The sequence below is a fragment of the Prenolepis imparis genome, unplaced genomic scaffold (assembly GCF_030444845.1).
Source record: "Prenolepis imparis isolate NDT839.2.m4 unplaced genomic scaffold, iyPreImpa1.0 SCAF_5, whole genome shotgun sequence".
In the NCBI taxonomy this organism is placed as follows: Eukaryota; Metazoa; Arthropoda; class Insecta; order Hymenoptera; family Formicidae; genus Prenolepis; species Prenolepis imparis.
This window is the reverse complement of record NW_028141163.1, coordinates 15,875,556-15,900,841: the sequence shown is the minus strand read 5'-3', so window position 1 is coordinate 15,900,841 and position 25,286 is coordinate 15,875,556. Positions and strand designations below refer to the sequence as shown.

General features: G+C 34.1%; 1 protein-coding gene across 4 annotated transcripts in view; it reads right to left on the bottom strand.

Moving 5' to 3' along the window:
- Zfh1 (Zn finger homeodomain 1) overlaps positions 1-25,286 on the bottom strand; it is a 33,032-nt gene that overhangs the window by 5,996 nt on the left and 1,750 nt on the right. For 2 of the 4 annotated variants that reach the window (XM_083039164.1, XM_083039165.1), the window contains 8 exons: positions 19,911-22,518; positions 4,739-5,052; positions 3,336-3,476; positions 2,770-3,076; positions 1,762-2,120; positions 1,117-1,470; positions 620-943; positions 385-547 (listed from right to left, as the gene is read on the bottom strand). In XM_083039164.1, coding sequence (XP_082895290.1) covers positions 385-547; positions 620-943; positions 1,117-1,470; positions 1,762-2,120; positions 2,770-3,076; positions 3,336-3,476; positions 4,739-5,052; positions 19,911-19,944 — 1,996 coding nt within the window. In that variant the 5' untranslated portion in view covers positions 19,945-22,518. Of the gene's footprint in view, positions 1-384; positions 548-619; positions 944-1,116; positions 1,471-1,761; positions 2,121-2,769; positions 3,077-3,335; positions 3,477-4,738; positions 5,053-19,910; positions 22,519-24,991; positions 25,177-25,286 lie in introns of those variants that run through there. The other 2 variants (XM_083039167.1, XM_083039166.1) reach the window with 2 other exon arrangements.

Below are 25,286 nucleotides of genomic sequence, written 5' to 3'. Positions count from 1 at the left end.
CCTTAAGAAATTGACTAATTACAACATTCTCTTCATATTTGCTTAGGACTTAAATTACCTATTGTAGACCAGGACTAATAAAATTAAAATAAAAGTAAAACACAATAAGCTGGAAAAATCAAGATTTCTTGATAAATCTTAATAAAAAAGAAAAGAGAAAAAATGCGAAAGAGTATCAATATAATTTTCATTCATAAACTTTTCATCTCAATAATATTTATAATTAATAAAATCTTATTTTCCAATATATTCAATATTCTTAATTAAACATTGAAAAGTTGTAAAAAAGAAAACTGTCGTATTTCATTGAAGAAAAATTGTTTGTAAACTGGATAATGGCTTTCGTTAAAATCGCGATAACAATAACGATAATAGTTTACTCACCGGAATGTTCATACTTGTGTCTCATAAGAGAACTGTGTTTCGAGAATGTTTTGTCGCACCGATCACAGGAATAAAGACCCTGCTCGGTTTCTGTTGCTACAGGAGTTACTTCCGATTGAGATACAGCTTCAGTTTCACCTTTCGCATTCATTTGATTTTGATTCTAACAGATAATACATGAATTATATCATTTATATAAAAGCTTTGAAATTTATATTTTATATTTTATTATTACCTTTGTGATTATCTCTCCATTTGTAGGTGTACGCTTTGGTTCAATAGGATCACCAGCAGTCTCTTCGTCTATGACGAGAGGCGAATCCTCGAGGTCGTCGTTGTCGACATTCGGAGTTGGATTATCGTCCTTCTGCTCGCAAGGAGACGAGGTATTTCTACTCGATATATTGCTTTCTTTGGTCGTTGATACAACAAGTGCTTCCTTTTTAGACAAATCCAAAGGCTGCTCGATAACAATTTGATTTCCCAGGACTAAAGGTACCAAAGCCGGTGGCATTTTTGATTCTCTTCGATCCCTGGCTCGAGAATTTTGAAACCAAACCTATAAAATAATTATAAATATATATAGTATAAATATATGTATATATTTCAAACGTAGTACGATAATTGCTGTGATTAACTGTTATAGACTTATTAAATATTAACTATATTAGTAGAGAAAAGTATAATCATTTTTAATTTAATGTAATTAATCAATGTTTTTAATATGCGTACCTGTACCACACGAGTAGGGAATTTAATACAATTAGCGATCATGATAATCTCCTCCTTTTTAGGTCGTGGATTAATGGAATAGTAACCTTTCAGAATGGCTAATTGTTCATCGTCTATGAGCGACCTAGCTCTAACCCTTCTGCCGTTATCATTGTGAATATGGTTGCCCTCATCCTCATCCTCCGAATCCGCCTCAGAACTGTCCTCCACTTTTTTCTTACTTGCTGATCTCGATGTCGGTTGATTAACATTTTCTAATTTCGCAGCTAGACCTTCGCTTTGCGAGTCATATTGGTCCAATGCGGCCCAGTCCGGACAATGTGTCATCTCACTAGACATTTCGCTATCTTGATCCTGCAAGTAAGATTTTAATGTTTAAATCAATTTCAAAAGAAAAACAAATGCGCAATTTTACATGGCATAGATATTGAAGTTCTACTTTGATTCGTGAATTAATTTATATTGTATAACTATTAAGTTTATCAAATTTAATAAGAATTGTGATTTTCTCTTTTTTAATTTTTTCATTAATTTTTTAAATTAAATTAATAAAGCTTGTCATTTCAATATACAACATTTAAGTTTGTTGTAAATGTGTAGATAGAAAGATAAAATAAGAAAAAGATTCTTACTAAATCTCATTACCTGATAATCTTCCTCAAGCTCTCGCTTCATTGTAGCCGGAGACGTGGAGAGCTTTCGCACATTCGCTTCAAGTAGCTGCTTCGTCACGGAAGTATTTACGGTCTCCAAAATTCGCCGAACAGCATCGAGACTCTGCATTGGATCCGCCGGCGCGGGGGACTCCTTGCCCTCGGTGCCTTCGGTTCCCTCGGAATCCGCTGTCGATGGACTCATCACTTCCCGATGCGTCTCAAACTGCTCGGTGATTTCGTCCAGCCGCTTAGAATGCAATTGGTTCAGCAGCTTGCCTATCGAAGACTGCAGGATATAATTTCCGTATCCCATCATCTGAGGCAGCAACGTCGGCACGTCATATATACCTAAGTATTAAACAAATCAGATTTAGAAAAATAAAGAATAGAATATGTTTAATTAAACTTTCGTTTATGAATTTCTTGATAATTTTTTTTTTTTTTAGAAAAAGTATCAAGAATCAAGTTATCAATGTAATGTTTTTGTCAAATTGTAATTACTTGATTTTCAATCTCGACATTGATATTCAAAATTAGGATGGATAAAATTTGTAACACGCGGTTTTTATATAAAGTCATATTTAAAATAGAATTTGTAAAAATTATACATTTGATTTATTATTTGCTTAATTTTGAATCCTTATTGTTAGATATTTTTTATTATACTTATATAATCAAGGTTTTTAAAATTTTGCGAAAACGCAAAAGTCCACTAAAAGTCTATTAAAAAATACCGTTTTGCTATATTCCTATTTTCCATCTAAAGTTTAATAAAACAAAAGAGCTTTTTGATTTCTCATTTCAACGATTTACAAATAAAATTTTATCATTATCTCGATACTCTTTTTCATAAAAAATAATCTTCTAAATTGTCCATTAAATTCGCAAGAAATAAAAGATGAAAAAATCAAGGAGAGAGTGCGTAGGTGTAGTAACACACACGCACAAATATAAAAAAAATATATTTAAACATTGATTGAAACATTGACAGAATTACCTGCTTCTCTTGCAGCTTCCCTTTGTATTTCCTGATAATCCGAAGGTGATAATTTCGGCAAAATCGGCAAGAACGTGTTATTATTAGCTGTCAGTAGATCAACCTCGCGTCGTCCCGATAATTGCTGATGCGTTTTTTTCGATCCCCGGTCGACATTACTTATAGTATTTTGTCTTGACTTCTTTAGATTCATTATCAAACATTTCTTTGCCGTCATGTGGCTCGAATACGAGCCAGAATGAGAGAAACGCTTGCCGCAATTGTTACATTGGAATGGCTTCTCACCGCTGTGAATGCGCAGGTGTTCCTGTAAGGAAAGTCGAGTTTTAAGTTAAAAGCAGACATTATTAAGGTCATATATTTGTTTTCGATAATATACAAACAAGAGAAATTTGCGTCAAAAATAAAAATAAATATTAAATTATAAAAAATTACAAAAAATAGTTACTTTATGACATACTATATTAATTATATAAAATACATATAAGAAAAATAATGTAATATTAAAATGAAAAATAATAAGATAATATTATACACTGTAATGGATCATTATAATAATTAAGTACCTTAAGGTGATGCTTGAACTTGAAGGCTTTCTCGCAATGAGGACACTTGAACTTTCGTAAAACGGCACTTTCGTCATGACTAATCATGTGCCTCTGTAACCGGTAGACGTTGGCAAACGTTTTGCTACACACCTTGCAGGACTGTTAAATTATTGAGAAAACTAATTAATTTATTAATATAATATATGTATATATAATTAACGTATAAAAGGATATACATATATATTTATTAATGAACATTCGTTTTTATTGAACGTCAATTTTTTAAATGTATTGTATTAATTTTTTTTCACATAAAGATATTTTAGCGATATTTATTTATTTGAAAATGACTTTAAACTTGCTTGAAGAATATTATTTCCTAATGATTTGAACACAAGGCTCGACATGCTTGTTTGGTGAGAATCACTAAGAATCCTTAGAGATGGAATGGAAGCACGATTTTTTGGATATCGTATGTAATTTCCTATGCGTAATCTTACAGCTTGAACTGCATTCTATTATGACATGTATTATTTTGTAATTCCGACAGTTGCTGAAGATGATCTGAAACGGGAGCAAAACGTTCAAATTTTGTGTATAATTAAATTTCTTTGAAAACAATTTTTTACATCTGTTTTCTACGCTTTTGTTTTATATTATATTATTAGAGTCACATCTATTTATTTTTGTCAAATGTTTTACTTACTTAAAAAAGCATAAATGCAAAACTCAATATATAAATATGTGGACACACATTATTATCATACTAAAAAAAACTGATGTTTTGTTTCAGATTTAAGAAAACTTATAGCTTGAGAAAATATCGATAAATTCGCACGTAATCGAGATTCAAAATTCATATGATTTAATTAATTCGAAATTATTTGTTTTATTACAATGAAAGAAGCATCGTGTAATTTACATTGCTGTATAAAAGAGATATATCAAACAGCAATTAGAAAAGAAGATACATAAATCCAAGATAGATCTTTAATACAAACTATAGAAAAGATCATAATGTTAAATATATGTGATAATTTATATATAATTTTTGCATATATCATCAGAGTTCTCATAGCATAAATTACACAAAATTTCTTATGTAGAGTTTCTTATTTATTCTTTTAAATTACATTCTTTTAAATACCTTAGTCACTAACTCCAAACTTTACGCATTATGTGTCTATCTCGAGACCTTTATAAAAAAAAAATTAAACATAACTGATCTCTGTGCTATCACCTAAAGACATTCCTATTCCCTTCTCCTCGAAAATTGTGTGCGAAAAGCAGACAAGCGGCGCCTTTCAACGGAAAGCTGGCTCCCGCTTTTGGAGGGGTATAATCGATAAGTTCCCGCGCAGGACGCGAACAACCAAGCCCCCACAAGAGTGTGTCCTTGACGGGTCATCGCGATCACTCACCACTTGGGAGAACTGGGCGTTGAGATCGTGCTTGTCGATGGTATAGGACGTTTTGTGCGTGTCCTCGAGGTGAAGCTGCAGGACACGGACGTCCCGACAGAGGATGCCGCACTGAGGGCACCTTTCGCCACCCTGCTTCTGCTGCTGCTTCGCGGATGATCCGCCCTCGCTGTCGCCGCCACCATCCCCGCGCGTTCCACCGCTACCACCACCTCCGTCTCCGGCAACATCGCCACCTCCTGCGGTTGGCGCTTCACCCGCACAACCTCCGCCCACCTCTGTATCCACGACACCTGCGTCGTCCTCGCTGCAGCCTGTAACACGCGGACACGTATACGACTTTTATATTTCGTCGAGGTAGCGCGCCATTGCGCGAAATACACAAATCGAACTATATACATGTTAAAACCGATATCGAGATCCTATACAATGTGCGTTTAATATCTTTTACTGATTTTTTTTAATTTATCGCTTTTTCTCTATTTAGAAAAATTAATTCTTTAAATAATTATTATATTTTATAGAAACTGTATCGCAATAATGAAAATTAAAAATTCAGACAGTAATAATCGACTCTAGCTGTTCTTAGAAAATTTAATGAAATTCATTTTAATTTATTTCTTTTTTCAGATTTCAATTGGTTTTTTCTCTATCTCTCTTTCTCTTTTTATCAAGTTCTTAAAAAATGTAGATTATGTTGCATTGTTATATATTACTATTGTACTGAACTTGTATTGCGTACGAAAGCAAGCATGTTTGATAACGCGAGTTTCATAACATAGTACAGATAAAAACTGACATAATTTCGTTAAATTCGAATATCGATGTTATACACACAGGATGTTGTAATAATAAACATAGAATAATCTCCATTACTCTCTGTTTACTCGTACAACGAAAACGCTTACGAAATATTTGATATAAAGTGTATTTTCTGTAACATTGCAAAAACTGATCTTATATTTTAATCTCTAATTAATTTGAATTACCAGATAAAAATGCAATTTATCTAGTTTGTATTCACGAGTATCGCTAATGAGATATATTGCGACATCGAAAACATTTTTCACTCAGTTTTAAATAAGAATTGAAATTATGGATATAATTATACTGAGTTTAGATTTTAACGCTATACAGATAGATAAAAATAATTCTCTAATCTTTTTCGTATAAAACGCACATTTTTTTCATGTATCTACAATCTCGAAAATTGAATTCATTAAAGTTATATAAATAATTTGAAGTTTATATATAGTAAATATTTTATATAAAAAAAGATTATATTTAAATGATAAGTTCATCTCTTAATCATAAGTTTCTATTTGTATTATTATGATACTCAATTACATATCTATTGAAAAATCAAATATCCAACATAATCAAATATTTAATACAAAGTTAAAAAGATGCAATTAATTTTGTTTTTACGATCAATTAATTTTATTAGATATTTAATGTGTTATGTATTTAAATTAAACATCCAAAAATTATAATACCCAATCCAGTTATTAACTAATAATTGCAATAAGTAACTAATAATTTATTAGCTAATAATAATTTCAATGATAATCAATCAAAAAAAGGTATTCGTAAAATTACATATTAATTCACATATCACATTCCTCTGCTACAATACAAGATATCGTTAATATTTCAGCTGCAATGGAAAGCTGTACACTCGAGGCGAGACAGTGAAGTCGACTATCCGAGATTCTCCGAGTTGGACCGCACGTGCAAGATTGGCCGCGATCAATCAACAACGCGTATCTGGCAGCGGGTATCGGTTTACACGTGCGATGCGTGCAGAGCTAATCTCGACTACCTTCGTCAATTACCAATATGCATGCTCGGTCATCGCATCAGTCGCATAATCCCCGGCGTGGCGCACGTGTATGCGATGCGGAGAACGCATCTATCCATATACGTGTCTGCCGAAAGAATAAAAGGAGAAAAGAGAGACGCGTGCGCGATAGACACAATCGAACTACATAGATAGGGCGTAACGCCAGAGAACGCGGGAAGAAATATCCATGATCGCTGCCAAAATGTTTCGCGGCGTCGCTATTAAGTACGAGTGCATCCGCAAGCACCAGAGTATACATCCACCGACGCCCACTTCGATGATCGAGCAATGATGATGCATCGTTCTGAAGAAGTAAACGATCGAGAAAAAAAATAATACCAGTTGAATATAACATAGAATTTTTTCATGAACAGTACAAGCATCTCGGAATTAAAGGTAAGTCAGTCGGTTAGAAGCTTAACTTGAAGGACGGAATTTTAACAAGTATCTTGTTTATTTTGGATATATCACTGAAAGTAACATTCTATATATTTCATTATAAACAGATAGATTTAAATACGCGAAATATATATGTATATATAATATGATTTGCTTTATGTTTCATATATGTAGATATTTTTATAAATCTCTATCTCTCCATTTTATTTATAATTTATAGAATCTTTTAAAGCTCTATTTTATTTATAATTTATTCAGCCTTTTAAAGCATACATACATTTTAAAATATGTACCTACATATATAATACATATTTAATTTTCCAATTAAACATTAATATTATTGACAATATACCGCAAACGATAAGTTCAGCAAAATATATAGAATGTTGTTCCTTATGTGTATGTATCCACAAAAAATTGTAAATTAATATTATTCCAGCTGATTATATTTTAATCATAATCAGTAGATTAATATTATCCCAACTGATTATATTTTAATCAGACCCTATAGCATGAAAAATTGAATCCACTGAAATTAGATCAACTTCGAGATTACTACACTGAGAGAATTTTCTCTGATTAATATTAATCACAATAAAAATAATAATATCTATCACAATAAAATATAAAATATGTTTGATTAATTTTACTAAACTGCATAGTAAAATTAATCAAACATATTTTATATTTTATTATGACAGATATTATTATTTTTATTGTGATAAATATTAATTAGAGAAATTCTCATAAAATTCTTTCCATACCACATTGTCCCACGATTACCATGATTTTCAGGGTAAATTCTAAGAGAAAATTCTCTCTGTGTATTAATGAATCATTAAGATCGCTCATTGGATAAAAATTTTAAAATATATACCTACGTATATAATACATATTTAATTTTCCAATTAAACATTAATATTATTGACAATATACCGCAAACGATAAGTTCAGCAAAATATATAGAATGTTGTTCCTTATGTGTATGTATCCACAAAAAATTGTAAATTAATATTATTCCAGCTGATTATATTTTAATCATAATCAGTAGATTAATATTATCCCAACTGATTATATTTTAATCAAACCCTATAGCATGAAAAATTGAATCCACTGAAATTAGATCAACTTCGAGATTACTACACTGAGAGAATTTTCTCTGATTAATATTAATCACAATAAAAATAATAATATCTATCACAATAAAATATAAAATATGTTTGATTAATTTTACTAAACTGCATAGTAAAATTAATCAAACATATTTTATATTTTATTATGACAGATATTATTATTTTTATTGTGATAAATATTAATTAGAGAAATTCTCATAAAATTCTTTCCATACCACATTGTTCCACGATTACCATGATTTTCAGGGTAAATTCTAAGAGAAAATTCTCTCTGTGTATTAATGAATCATTAAGATCGCTCATTGGATAAAAATTGATCGGATAAATTAGGCGACGTCAATGGGAAGATCGAATTTTCGTCTCTTGCTACCCGCAGCTAACTCGTTGCTTCTATACTCTCTATTGTGCGCGGCACATGATGCACAGTGGGGTGAAAAGAGATGGTCGACGACGACGACGACGCTGAACGGGAGAGAAGCAGCGTGTCGGACGAGCAGCATTGTTTGCGATTCTCGTATGTAGGTGTGTTTTGTATAGGAAGGGGCAGAAAAGCGGAACACAGGGGGTGCGCGTTCGCACAGAGCGAATCTGTATGGAACACGAGAAAAAGTGGCACATGTCGGTGCCGCTCGAGCCTGGGTAACTTTTCGGGTGCGTCCATTGTCAACGAGACCGGATTTAAATGCCCCCGACGTACAATTTCCCACCGATAATCGCACACACTCGCGTTAATCCGATGCCGACACCGACACGTCGCGTCGCACCGATCGCGATGCATTTAACCACTTGGCAGCCATGTCCACGTTGAATTCGATTCGATCGCAAGACATTAATTTATAATTATTTTATTCGTAATTAATTTTACCCCTTCAAAATGTCGTGCGTGCGCGACAGGATAAATCACAAGAGTGCTTGGTATATATTTATGTATATAATTCTTTTTGTCTCTTATCCTTTTAATTTTAAAACTCTTTAAAAAATCAAAAAAGAAATAATTTTGAGACATGAATAAATCAAATCTTTGAATTCTATAAGCAATTTATAAAATTTGGTAACAGAATTTAATCTACGCGAAAATTATAGTATTATGTATTTCGAAATTGATAGTTTCACAAATGATTTTTAAAAATAGGATGATAAAGTTTAATCTCCTAGATTTTCGATATATAAAGTTGAATGAATTTTAATACTCGTGACATCCTTTAGCGAATAGATAATTCATTTATCGATAACAAATTTATCGAAACATTTCTTTTACATCACAGCTTATCGTATTGTTTTACCTTCTAGTAAAGATATGACGTCCGAATATACTCGAATATGTCAGATGGTTAGGCATGTAAGATTCTATAGAAACGTCTGGAAATGCGCAGAATATCTCGTAACTATGTTTGCGATCGTGCGCGATGTAAATCTCGCACCAGACACTGCATATTAATCTCGCGCAGATAATAGGTAGATATACGTATGAGTTGCTACGAAAACATCGTAATGAATCGATGTGTGCAAGTTCGCGTTCTATTTTAATTAATATGCTGCTACGTGATAATTTCGCAAAGTCAGAAACGACATGGGATGAGGTATGAGGTATATCAAGATACTCTTCTCCATCTTAAGTTATCGTGTACAAAATAAATCAATATTTTTCAATTAAAAATTAGGCTATAACAAATAATAAAATAAAAGATATTCTAAAACTATATTTTAATAATTATATATTTTTTAAAGATTTATATATATGTGTATATCTTAAAATATACAACGTTATTATTCTCTTTTTCGCTCATTTATATGTTTTATTTAATTACAAATAAATAAAACGAAAGGCTCTAATCTAAATATAAAAATTCAAATAGGAGGTGGGGCTAATAAAAATTGCAGAAAGGCAACTAAACGCAACTAAATTATAGAATCTTCTTTAAGTAATAATGAACGAGTCCCTCGTTTGGATCATCTTCAACAATCCAGCTGACAAAAAACAAATCCATTTGTCTTGACCTTTAGTTCCCATCGTCATCATCGTCTTTCATCGTTGGTAAACCTCCTCGATTTCAATCGTTAAGAGATGAAAAGACTAATCCGAGAATTAAACATTATTGTTTAAAAGCTGGAGCAAATATATATATATATATATATATATATTTATATAATTTTTTAGACAAAACAAGAGTAAAGATAATGCGATAATAGGACTCGAGCGATTACAAATGAGACGAAGAACAAGGTTCAATAAACGCATACGTCATGATATATATATATATATATATATATATATATATATATATATATATATATGTCACTGATGTTCAATACAATATAATGACAAATAAGTTAGTCTTTTCATTTCTTAACCGGTGGAACTGATAGAAGGTTTGCCAAAGACGAAAGCCGATGACAATAGAACTGAAGGTCAAGATAAATGAATTTGTTTTTTTGTCATTTGGCTTGCGGAAGATGATCTAAAGCAAGAACCGAAACATTCGTTATAATTAAAGAGTCTACATAATTTAGTTGCGCTACTCTTTACACTCGGCTCTTATCAGTCCACTTCCTATTTACTTTTATTTATTGATTAACGTCTTTGCCACATTCTGATATTTTTTTCTCATTAAATATTAATATATTTTCAATATTGTGTGCGTCAAGTTGATAGAGTTTCGAAAATTAAAATCTCAATATTCAAAAAATAAAAGTATGCGATAAAATATTCTCATTTAAAGATTGGAAAGGTTTGAATTTGAAAATACGCCACGAAAGCACATATGCCAGGCATTTCGAAGCATTAATCAAGCTATACGAGGCAAACGGGAAGTCGGCTGTATCTCTCCGGATCACGTCTGCCCGCTCTCGTCTTCCACGAAGGCGAACTTTGCTCGCCGTGAGGCCGATAAGACGTCGAAAGGGGTCAGAGCCGTGACCTTTCTTGCCTTCCTATGTACGCGATCCACGAAGCTCGCCGTCGTCGTGGAGCTACTATGTCGCTTACGCGCTGTAACATTTTTTATTACGAGACGAAACTCTGTGACGCTATATCGAGCGTTCTAAAACGACTGTTTTACAATCTATCTATGTACTTTTTTTTATACAAAAATGATAAAAATTGTCTTTTACCGTAAAGAGAGCTTTTGCAATAGATGTTTCGAATACGATAATTTTTAAATTTGTTGTAATTTGTTGAGTTAGCGTGTCGAAAATTTAAAAAAAGACATTTGCACATTGAAAAAAAGGATTAATTTAGCAGTCGAGAAAAATCATCCTACTAAATTGAAGATAAAAATGCAAGACGAAGTGTAAAGAACTGGAAGCTTAGCATCAAACTTCGCGAGTAAAAAGTACGACATTGCGAAAGCTTTTCGACACTCATAAAGTAAACACTTTCTCGAACCGCGTGACGTAATATTCGATGCAATTTCGCCATCTTCGCGCTTCTCCTGAACAGGGCAAGGGTTAACTTCGTCGCGAGCGTTAATGCAAACGAGTCGCCACGAGCGAAGACGCAGCTTCCCCGCGACTCTTCTCGCGGAAAAGAGATGCGCATACAAATGACGTCAGTGGAATGTGGAAACCAGTATAGCAAATTGCGAGCAATACCATGCAATCTCGAATAGCGCGCCGAGAGAGCACTTACGGCGACACGATGCTGGGCGTGCGTGCAATGGTTGAATTGCGTGACAAAAAAGGACGATTAATTAGAGCCACCTTGTATTTCGCGTCGCAATGCAGCATCGAGAGCGACGTCAAAATATAGCTTGTCTAAATTAATGTTGAGTAATATTTCAGTATGAGAGATGAAATATACGAGAGAACTCTAATCAAATTGTGTCCTACACAAGAAACACTTTTCGACGATATCTCTTTCTTTGCTGAAATTGTGCTCGCAAATGTCGCTATTTCTTTCATCACTTATAAGACACCCATTAGAATAATTATGAAAAAAAGACAAACGATTTAAATATCTTTTAGTAACTAATAACAATCTTTATATATATGTACAATTTTTAAATAATTTATTTAATTTGCATTCATCGATTGCTCAAGCTTTCATTTTCACCGCAACTTTATATAAAATTTTATAAATTTTTATGAAATCAAAAATCGAATCTTTTAATATATTTATATGAAATATATTTATCTAATTTCTATATTTTAGTTATATATCATTTTTTATTACAGAATATACATTATAAAATCTTATAGATGAGATTATTAGTTATTTTTCACTAAAAGATATCACTGAATCATATTTATCCAGCATCACCTAGATCCAGCATAATCTAGATTGATAGTAATACTTTTTTTTTCCTTATCGAAACGACGCGTGACCTAATTTTATAAAGTTTCGCAAAGGCACGCGCGGATCTATTCGTGGATGAATTTGCAAGATGACATTTCCTGGGATTATCTTCGCAGACGACAGTATCAATTGTTCTTTGAGAGTGGGTAGTTCGCGACACGCGATTCTCGCGGAAGTCCCTGAAATTTCGCGCAGAAATGACCCAAGAAAATGTAATGACAAAATTTAATATCAGAAAACAGACGGCTCTTAAATCATCTTTTATAAAAATGTATGAATAGTTACGTTGCCGAATATTGAGAAAATCATTAATAATTTTTAGCAGAATAAACCTGTTTTATATATAAATATCTAAATCAAAGAATGGCATCTAAAAAAAAACATCCTTATCAATTTTTATTGAAACAAAATTTTTCAAAATTTTATCATTTAAATAATAGTTTCTAAGCTTACTAATTTTTAATCATTTCTCTCTTCCTCTCTTTTTCTCTTTCTGTCTATTTATCGGTCTACATATATTGGAATAAACATATCTTTTGAGAAGAAAGTACACAGAGAGAATTTTCTCTTAGAATTTATCCTGGAAAATCATGGTAATCGTGGGACATCATGCTATGGAAAGAATTTTATGAGAATCTCTCTGATTAATATTTATCACAATAAAAAATAATAATATCTATCACAATAAAATATAAAATGTTTGATTAATTTACTAAAAGTATGGTAAAATTAATCAAACATATTTTTAAAATTCTTTCCATACTATATTGCCTCACGATTACTATGATTTTCAGGGTAAATTCTAAGAAAAAATTCTCTCTGTGTAGGTTCCATGTAATCGGAGCATCGCGGAATAAATCGCGAATTATAGCGTAACAATCATACGATTCTCGTGAATAATGCGGTCGTTTACATTGCTATTACTCGCACGATTGATATGCATATCGAAGTATTTTCTTGCGCGTTTGTCTCGTGTCATCATGGAAAACCGCAATTTCCGTTCTTTTTATATTAACATTTAATACATTTATGGTTCGGCGCCATCGATTCCGCGTAAGCTTCCAGTTACTTGTTTAAATGCGCATTCCAACACATGATATATACATATATATCATTAGAACTATATATGTATACTAACCGCAATAAGCATATATTTTTAGATATTGCTTTATTCATTTGTTTTATATAGACGTCTCATTTGATATACATTTATACGTTTAATTGCCCCTCCTTATTGTCTGACTAATTATTCTCATACTTTATTAATATGCTTACAATATTATAGTTATTCTTCGGTCAATTTGCGTATAATTATTATATTTAAATGTAATTAGAATAATTAATTCTATAAAATAATCATAATTTAATCAACTTTTTTGAAATAACGAGTAACGATAATCAATATGGTCCCCGATTAATTTTTACAACCGATCATTTGCTGACGGCTGTCCATACCTTTAGTATGCCGATTAAAAAAAACGATCGGTGGGCAGAGTCTTAAAGAGAGCCCGAAAGGAAGATAGGCGGGGGCGCTTACGTCATCCGACAACGTGGATTAAGTCGTAAAGGCGCGTTCGCACGGCGCGGCGCGGCGCCGAAGATACGGACGGGCGGACGAGATCCCTGGGTCGCGTGTGCGTCGCTGCTACGGTGCGAAGTAAACGATTTCTCGGAGAGGTCATTGAGCTTGATAGGGCGCGGGCGGCCGCCATCTTCCAGAACGTTAAAACCACTTCGACGCGCTCCCATAAACGAGCGAGCGGCGCGGCGCGGCGCGGTAATCCGCGCTGTCCTACCAATCAAAATTATTGAGCAACCGCACGACGTACAGACCGGTCCTGTGTGCGAAGAAGCGGAGGAAATAAAACATGCCTGAACGATCCGGCACTATCGTAACATCAATGAAGGAGAGAAGAAGGCAAAGATGGCGGATCTCCGAAAGGAAAGCATGTATATACAGTTGTGGTTAATTTACGGGGAAATCCCCGCAATCCGGACCGGGCTCTCATTTTTAACGATAGAGTCTGACTGTCTGAATCTGAAATTGATTTTTCTCTTGGTGAAGATCTTGAGGAAGTTCATCATTTAAGTACCACGACTTTTCAATTCGCAATGTTATATATTTTTATAACGAAGCTTTAAATAAGAATTCTATCGTCATATTTCTAATGTCCGTTCAAAATTAACCGAAAAACATCTATTTGTTTTCTCTGGGTCTTATATTTTATGAAAAAAAAATCTTCTCTTTTCCAATAGCTTAATAATTCGAAAATTATTGATACTTCAACACATTAATTACCTAACGCCTATGAATATTCATAACGCATTATATTTTGTAATGTTCGATAACGAGCGTGAATAAGTAAACAAACAGATCGGTTGCGAAACAAGATACGTATTACGAAAATAAGTGAAATAGTTAAATTATTTGATTATCACGTACACGAAATACATCGTGTGACAATCGTTATCTGCGAGAAAAATATTTATATGCGTTTCTCAATTTATTAATAACTTCTCAAAGATAATACTGAACTAGACTTTATCTATTTGGAGTGATCATTTTATCTCATGTAGAACTTGTCTCAGATTCATTGCTGTATCCGAAACCAAGAAGAATGCTTATTACAATGTTTAGAAATATCGATAATTTCTTATAAAGTTAAACATATAGAGATTTTCATACAAGAAAAGAACAAAATATGTGTGTTTTATATGTTGTGTATTGGTTCTTTTCACATCATGGAAAAATCATTAGTTTTTTGATACTAGATAAAGTCTGATTGCAGCAGACTAAAATTATTTTTAAAAAGGATTTTAATTGCGATAACACATGATAACACAACATGTATTAAAAATGTATACAATATGCTAAAAAAAGCATACAAAAGATTGTAAAACACAGGTATATAATCTTAGGCTTATATTAGTTCCATCCTGAAATATATGGTCAACCTTTTTGTGAGAACAATGTACTTTTTCGTGCATATGTATGTACACACATGCTACACACGTAATCAAATTCGAAACTTTTTTTTAATACATTAATAAAGTAACGTAAAAAAATTTTGTTGACCAAATTTTTCACAAAATGTGACATCTATTTCTGATTAATCGTTTCTTGTAATCACTTTTATATTTTAATTTTCTTTAGTACAGTTTTTGTGGATATATAAATATATACAAATATATGAAACACTCTGTACCATGATAATGAAGCGCGAAGATATAGAGAATCATTTTATTTATATTATCAGGAATTAAATTCCATAAATTTATAATGCTTTAATCATTAGTTCGTAAGTTTTAATAAGTTTTAATATTATATTAAAAATGAAGTAAATATTTTAATATTACTTATAATATATATATTTATACTATATATATACTTATATATATATATATATATACTATATATATAGTATAAATATATATATAGTATATATATACCATATATATACTTATATATATACTATATATATATTTATAATATATATATACTTATAATATATATATATATATATATATATATATTTTTTTTTTTTATTGTAGAGTTTTATACAAATTTAGTTGCGTTATTTCTCTATATTTTTTTCTTCATGTTTCTCTTTCCTTTTTGTATCTTATTTTTTACGTTTAGATATTCTGAAGATTATCCCGATGAGAGGATTAGAATTCTACCTTTGTGAATAATAAAAAGATAAAGGGAGAAATTTCCTAAACGATTCGGAAATGATGATCATCGATTTCCTATAAGAACTCGACGAGGCACGTATATAAAGAGAGAGAAGATCCCCTCTGTTAATTTTCTTTTCCTTGATATTAATAAATCTCAAAATTTTTATATCCAATATATATCCACAGACAGGAACTTTGTTCGTCTAATGCATTTTTTAACGTATACAGACGATCTATGCATAGAAAACTGTTTAAATTCAGCTGCGTTGAGCACACAAGCTACAAAAACAACGAAGCTTTTCTATGCACGCGTAACTTTTGTTTGGCGATTGTATAGCCTTAGAGACGAAAATAAAAGCCGGCGCGTATTCGAGCGCCAATATTAGGAATAGTTAAATATTTTCGTACAGGGCACGACTTCGTTGTTACCTGACTCGATGTGTAATCGCCGGTCCCACATCCGCGCTCGCGTATATCACACGTGTGTTCTTTACTGGCGTTTATTGCACGAGAAATACGCCGAGTTGATTTTTGGCTTTCCGCGAGTTTCGAGTTACGTGCCTCGTCGAGTTCTTATAGGAGATCACCGTTTCCGAATCGTCTAAGAAATTTCTCCCTTTACCTTTTTATTATTCACAAAGGTGTGGAATTCTAATCTTCTCATCGGAATAATCTTCCTAAATCTAAACGTACAATTTATACAGTTTTTCCACATAATTATATATATATATATATTCTTTTTAGATGAATCACATGTTCTCTTTGAAAGTATTATATATTATAGTATTATAAAGCCTCTCTCTGTTATAATATTGGAAATTTATTGTAGAAGATAATTAAAATAATATTTTTAAAAAGTCTGCTTTTACATCCTTTACGTGAAAAAAATCTACTGGAAAAGAGAATTTTTTTTATATAAAAGGTAATTGTTTCAAAGAATGACTACTAAAAGGCTACAATTCTATAAAACATTTCCTAATCTAGGTGCAGTTTTATATATACTTATATGTATATATATAAAGACTTCTCTCTTTCTTTTGGTTACAATCGATCTATTTGAAAAATTGTTTCATAATATTCCTACCACTAAAGATGGAAATAAGATTAAATAACAGAGATTATAGAGAATTATTCTTTTAAAGAAAATATTTTTTTTAAGAACCGTTCTTTCTGCCTCTTTAATTTTAGAAAAATAAAACAAATTCTTATTTGCTTTGTAAATATTTTTTTGTTAACGAAAAAGATGCATTGAAATTTTGCTGTCGCAGTATATTTACAAGTGATATTAAAGATTAACTAGTGTTGATTTAGAGCAAAGTCAACACATTGAACTTTGAAGATTCCGATAATTTCATCAAAGCGTAATTAAAGATTATACGTTCAATGTAAATGCGAATTACAAATGTAATCTTTATTTCGTCAAAGTTTTTTTCTTTGATAATATACATAATTCTTTTAATTATCTAAGAAGTTAATATTTATCTGTGCATGTATAAAATGTAAAACATATCAATAGCCCCAATCTATAGTAATCGTTCAATAAGAAGAATAAGTATTTTCTTTCATATAATCCACCGAAGTGATATGCGACTAATCGCGCGTTTACGAATGGCGAGCAACGCGATGAGCCGACGACCAAGGTCCAGATAAACTGACGTGACGTATGGTGACGAGAATGGTAAGATTCATTAACGAATAAATCGGCCAAGGTGGATCTTGCGCCTTCCATGTATATATGCACATATACGTACGACTGCATGTGTACAAGGCAAAATGAATAAAGCCAATAAGTTGGACAATATTATGCAAATATGAGTTATGTACAAACATGAGTTATAAGCCAGAAAAACTGGAAAAATTGTATTGTACATATTATATTATATATTATATTATACGTATATAATAGTATAATTTTATTCTGATCTTAATTTGGTACGTTTAGTGTGTGATAATTACTCAATCCATAAAAACGAAAAAAATCAAATTGTAACAAAATTCTTTGTATCAAAATCTATCTGATGGAACACAGTGTCTCAAGTCATTTTCTCATTTTTTTTTCAATATATCGATGTAGTATATTTTTACCCTGAGAAATAATTTAATTCGATTTAATAATTTAATTATTTTTCACAAGTAAGAATCTTGAAGACAAAATAGCAAATTGTTTGAATTTTAATTGGCTTCATATACATTAACATTATATTATAGAAAAAAATATTATAACTCATTTTTGTACTCCAAATTTTTGCACAATTTAGTGATTTTTGTACTCTAATTTTTGTATGTTTGCGCGAACGAAAATTTGTGAATAAAACTAGAGATACGAATAATATGAAAGGTATATAAAGACAGAGGATTTTTCCGCAGAACAAAATCCGGGGATAATGTTGCGCCCTTATCGATTTTCACGAAATGCTAGACAGTGGACAGTTGACAGTAGAGTCAATCGCAGATGCTGTCCCGTCCATTAAATGCCGCCTTATATCACGCTGATATAGGTCGCGCACGTGCAGCGGCACGCGTTCTGCGAATTTTCCGAGACTCATCGAGTCGAAAATCAGATGACGAAGTCATCTACGATGTTTCGCGTCGTTCACCTACGCGAAAATAAGTCGAATTTCTCTTGCACAAGGTGTCTCAAGCGGCGCGCGTTCAATTTAACTTACGAAATTTCCGATTCATTTCAGATTGATTGATAAAATTATGAAATCGCGTAACATACATATGTATATATACATATTTACATAATGCAATTTAAACGTTACATCGTTAATATATACAGGATGTGTCATACTTATTAAGCCAGCTTTTAATTACAGGTAAACTTTGATTAATTTACTTTTGAAGTTACAGTTTTTTAAGCTATAAATGCATAAATTAAACAAGGTTTAAGATTTTATTGACCAACACTGACTAAGACTAATTCTTATATTATAAGACCTTATTTGGGAATAATCTCAATTCGAGATTTATTTCCCGACTCCCCTCTCACCCCCCTATAAAATTATAGGCGAGAAAAATATAGATCCATAAGCATAAATTAAAATTTAAGAACTTTTTTCGCGGAAATTAAACTTTGGAACTGCAAATTAAAATTTCTCACGTTCCTCATTTTAATTTCACATAAACTTTAAAAGATTCAAAGTATGATTACTAATGTTTAATATTAAAAATTAAAATATCATTCGTTTACTATGTACAATTGATATTTTTTTTCGACACTTAAAAAAAAATTGAATTAAAAAATTCCAGTTTTGCATGCTCTTTTGCATGTATAATAAACATCTAATATATGTTAAGAATTTATGTATATATGTATATATATCTGGATTTTCCCTCCCAGACTCAAAATAATCATCATGCTCAATCAGCTATTCTTGTCTAATTAGACAAAAGACAGTCATGTACATGTTCAGTATATTTTGATATATATATTTATCATATCCGGTAATCATATCGCTAAAATATAGAAATAATATAGATATTCTATTTCTCTATATTTTTTTAATGACTAAATTTAAAGCAATTTGGCTCATTTATCATTTTGCTGATTGTTTCCTCAACTTGCAATAATTCTGGATAAGTCGTAATGACTAGTATATATTCGCGCGTATAATTAAATTTAATAAATTTAATAAAAAATTTATTGTTTAAATATAGCACTATATATTAAAGAAGAAAGTATGTAAATTTATATAAATTAAGAAACTATTATTTTTCATATATTTAATATTATTATATTAAATTTATTAAATTTAATAATTAAAAATTTATCACGTTGTTGAATATATAGCAATATATTAAAGGGGAAAAATAGAGACTCACCCTTGTACGAATTTCGGACGAGAGTCATGCTCATATTCGTGCGAGCCGGTGCCTCGGGGGTTACGTCCGGCGGCTTTTCTTCCTCTTCTTCCTCCTCCTCCTCCAGTTCCGGCTTCGGCTCGTCGACGTCGCGGCCAGGTTCCGTTCTCCGGCGTGACACGTCAGCTCGATCTTCGCCTCACGACGACGAGTTCGTTGTCCATCGGCGTTCTAAGGCACAGCGGCGCATCATCATCGCTGAAGCTTCTCTTTCTCTTCTCGCGTACTTTCAACCGCTTGCCCTCACAATAATTTAACTTCGTCGCGGTGATGCTGAGATCCACCGTTTTAATCACTTCCTTTTTCTTTTTTATTATTCGGTCATCTATCCTCCCTTCGCCACTTCGACTCTGCGACCTGTCGCGACTCGAAATACGGACTGAGACGAACCGCTCATCTCATTGTCGCGGCGTCACTTATACGCGGATACCGATAGACGTCACGCGAGAACCTGATCGACGACTACGTCGGCCACGGGGAGGAGAACGACGCACTACCAGGCGACGATGTGCGACCGATACCGGCAACGAACATTGAAGACACGTGCGTCGCGATAGCACAAGCAACCGTTACTTTATCTAGGATCGCGATGTCTCTCGCGGAAAATTTAGGCCGCGACCGTTGTCACTGTCTCGAGCGAGATCTCGAACGTATTGTAGAAAAGGGTCGACGTGGAGGCACGAAACGTAGAGAGGAGGAGATTGCGTGAGAGAAGGGAGAGGAGCCTGACAGGACGGAGTCCAAAATTCCAGAAAGGCGTCCGTTCCTCTTGTTCGAAGACGATGCACGACCTGATCAGACGCAAGACGCGTGATGAATGAGATGTGGATTTATTTGTACAGGGGGTCTTCCTCGGAGAGAGCTTACCAGGTGAGTCTCGTGATCCACGAGAAGATACGGAAACGTCAGTTATTCGTCAGTTATACATGGGTATTTATTCCTCCGACTTCCTCTCCTTCTTCGTGTCTCGTTCCTCGTGATGATCGTGATTGCGATCGTTGTCGGGACGGTGGACGGTTGAAACGCGACGATCGCGGCCAACTACGCTTTGTAAATAATCATTGCACTCCCGCGCGCGTATATCTCGCGAGATCGGGCGGACGCGTGGAAACGCCGAAAAGAGAGAGAGAGAGAGAGAGAGAGAGAGAGAGAGAGAGAGAGAGAGAGAGAGAGAGAGAGAGAGAGAGGGAGAGAGAGAGAGAAAAGAGGCGAGTGTGCGAAAGGGAGCGAGGAACAAGATATAGAGAGAGAGAGAGAGAGAGAGAGAGAAAAGGGAGAGGCAACTCGATGGGTGCACGATGGGTATTATATTCACGGGAATATCGCGCACAAAAAAATGTACGCTCCTTTTTCTTACTCTTTTCGTGTCGTTTCTTCTTTCTTCTCCTTCTTCATCTCCTCCTACTCTGTCACCTCCTCCTTCATCACCTTTATCTTCTCGATTAAGACTCCCGTCTTCGCACTGCAGAAGGAAAAGAGGTAAGGGGGCACTCCCGACCGCGATCTTCTCGATACGACAAAAGACAATGAGACGGCGGGCGATTACGCGCGCGAGAGACGAGAGACAGAGAAAAGGAGGGAAAAGGACACACGAAGGCGGATATATTCGACGGTGGAGAGAGCTAGGAACGGGAGAAAGACAGAGAGAGACAGGAGAAGCGAAAGAGAGCGAAAGATGCGGAGGACGGCGGGGTGTCAAGACATAATAGCAGAGAGGATAGTCCGAGCACAGGCAGGTAACAAGGCAGAAAACGATTCGGTGCGTTACTAGCAGCCTCGCGCCGAGTAGAGAAGCTAGAAGCACCGGTAAAACACGATTCCCTAACTAACACACACGGAGACAGATCGGGGACTGCTTTGGAGTATACTATAGGATGGGACGGATGGTGATGGCGGCCGTGTAGCCGTAGCCAGAGCCACCGCCCCCATGCTTCTTCTCTCTCTCGCTTCATCTCCGTCGAGAGCGCGCGCGCGCCGCCACTGTAGGCTGCCGCTGCGTGTTCGTCGTCCATCTCCCCTCCATGTCGAGTCCGAACCTCCTCTCCGATATCGAGATCAGAGTCTCTTCCCCCTTCCTCTTCTTGTCCGATATACGACGATGGACACGCTGGAATCCCGCTTCGCTTCTCTTTACCCTCTCTCTCTCTCTCCCTCTCCTAACTTGCACGCTCTTAACCCTCGTGGCTGCCGGCCGATGAGATCTCTCCCCTGCATCCTCCACCTACAGTGTATCACCTCTCCCTCCCCCTCACCAGTCCCTCTTGTCTCCCTTCCCTAGCCGTTCCTGGGGCAGCGAGATGTTATCCTCGAGCGATCCGTGCGTGTGCTATGTATCCGTCTGCTGTGCCGTGCCGTCGCCACATCCCCTACCTGCGTCGCGTTCCCCTGCGTCAACGTCGGCGTGTGCGTCTCGCAATCAAAACTAGGAGCGTAACAATCGTCCAAGTGCGCCCCGCTCTTCACGTTTATTTCGTTCAAGCGAACCGACATCTGACCGGTTGATCATACTTTTAATCTGCTTGGAATACGGCTGGATACTCGGCGTTATCTTCACGCGCGTTTGACAGTCCTAAAACAGACAGTTCGATTGATATATAATACATGTGAAAATATATTCATGATATTACATGCGTCTCCGAATATAAAATCTGTTCGTTTATTAAAGACATTTATAATTGAATAAAATAAAAAATCGATTCACATCCTTCAGAATTTGTATATGAATTATACAGAATTATTAATAATACCGGAAGAATATTATATTACGAGATACTTTGAAATCCTCGCCCAAAAGAAATCATGTATTAAATACATTGTTATTATATAATAAATACTTATAATATAATTATTTTGACAAAATATACAGTTTAACAGGATGAAGGAAGTTTTGGATAAAATTATTTGCGACAATAAATTTACCGTTTCTCCAAAATGTGCTTCATCATTATTTCGATAACATTTGACTTATTGCTATTTTTTACAGTGCTTTCCAAAAACACCGCCATGAAACGGTGAGGTGCCGAATCTCCACAATGAGCGCAGATTGGAGAGAAAGCAAATTTATGAGCAAATTTCCGGTAGCCGTGGCTCGTTTATGGATTCATCGACAAAGCAGCTTCTTATCGCGATGCGCTCATTAACCGGAAACCACGGTATCTTTGGCTCCGCTCTTTATCTAACAAGTGAAAGGATGCGCGTGCTTGCGTATGGTTGCTTCCTACGAAGCGATATTTTCTCTCTCTCTCTTTCTCTCTCTTTTTCTTCTGAGGGTCGGCTCCATATTGGGAAAAAAAAATGGTGCGTTGTACGTCGAAAGAGAGAGAACTTTGATACGGACTGACCTGTGTGCTATCATAATGCGGGAATTGAACAGAAGCTGCTTTCTTTAACCCTTTTGAGATCAAAGTTCCACCGTGAACCGAGTTGTTTGATACTTAAAGATTTCTAACATGTATACGTTTAAAATATTTTTGATGACGCGATTACTTCTTAGTTATTTTAATGAGTGGACCTCCGTTCTTTCACACGACCTAAAGATAAGAATAATTACGAAGCCTTCTACTACTATATACTAATATATTAAATATTAATTATCAGAGTGGTTTTTTTGATAGTGATAAAAACACAAAAAATATTTATATACACAAAGAATATCTCTATACAAAAAAAAAAAAATTGATAATGAATTTGTGTCCAGCAAATGTTTCTCCTACATAATTAAAAAGAGTTTTCTCTTTAAGCAGAAAATCGATACGAATAGAGCTCGTAGATTAAAATAGAAGAAAAAATTAGAGCACCTACATGAATCAGTATGCTTTAATAATTATTAAGGATTCGATAAAGTTATTACATTTAATTTTGTTTAATTATTAATCACAGTAGATAAATATTAATCGAATCTCTAATCTCTCTCTAATTTCATTAATCTGGTTTATAGCAATATAGATATTGCACCGCGTACAAATGCGTCGCAGAATGCAGAATCTATTTTTCCGAAATATTTATACGATGCGCATAACGAGGTTAAACGCATAACGCTAATTATGCGGTGAGAAGTGGCGCACGATAACGTCTTATCAGCGTTCAGCGTTTAATTCCATTGACTTTTCACCGCAGTGAAGTCCGCACGGAGGGATTGCTTTATGCTATAATTTACATTACAATGTGCGTAAATGCACATCTCTGTCTCAATAAAATCTTTTACTTATTCTTTCATTTCGACGAAATAGCGGTGGCTATTAATGAGCTATTGATGACATTTCTTTTTTTCGTTCATACACAGGCAACAATCATGTATGTAAATTTTATTCGAAATATTCTAATTAAAATCTTAGTCATTTGTTATTTTGTTCCCTCAAGATTCATATAAGTTTTCAATTGAAATCATTTGTTAGAGTTTTTAATATTAATTTAATGTTATCGAGAATCTAGACTTTAATCTTAAAGATAATATTCGTTTTAACGATAGATGACAATCTCTCTTTAGCATTAATTTATAAAATATTTAATTATTTCAAACTCTAAATGCAAGTCTCGAAAATATAACGGTTGATACTGGCTTTTAACTATAAACAATGTGTGTTACTAGAACCAGTTTATATAATACTGTGTTCTTCCTTGAATTATTGACTTTCTGAGAAAGAAATGCACACATTTTACTCTATAAAGAAATCATTCGTTTTACAGATGAAACCAAGCGTAAATAAGATAACAACGTGAATTGCATTATCGCTCGTTGTCAATAGGTGAAGTCGCTATGCCTTATTATCTGTATATTGCCATGCGTCTACGATTTATAATTTACGTATGTAACATATAAGAAATACCTTCAATCTTTTCGTCAACGTGATAACGAAATAATATTCTGAAAGGGGCAGAGTTTTTTTTGTCTGACAACGGAGAGATTAAATATATTTTCTATGAAATATATTCATACAGAAGAAGACGTTTTTTTCCCTCCCTATATAAACGCGTAAATTCGGGATCGTCTCGAGCATTCGTTCGCACTCTTATCCCGCCCAAGTGTTGACGTAGTTGATCACCCGAGTGTTTCTTAGTCACGGCTTCTTCCAAATTCAGCGATCGGAATCAGTGTAACGATTCAGTTTCCCTCTCGACGCCTCTCCTCTCGCATCGCGATCCTCCTCTCCCTCTCATCTTCCCCGAACACGTCCGCTTGCTCCGCGTTGTTACGTCGAACGCAGTGAGAAAGCGTGGTAGCGACGCACTGTCCGTTACTATTATTAGTGTGCAGCTGCCTGCGAATTACTGAATGAAAACGGAGGACCGCCTCGGAACAATGTCCGAGAGAAAGAGAGAAGTGGACTCTCTCTCCGC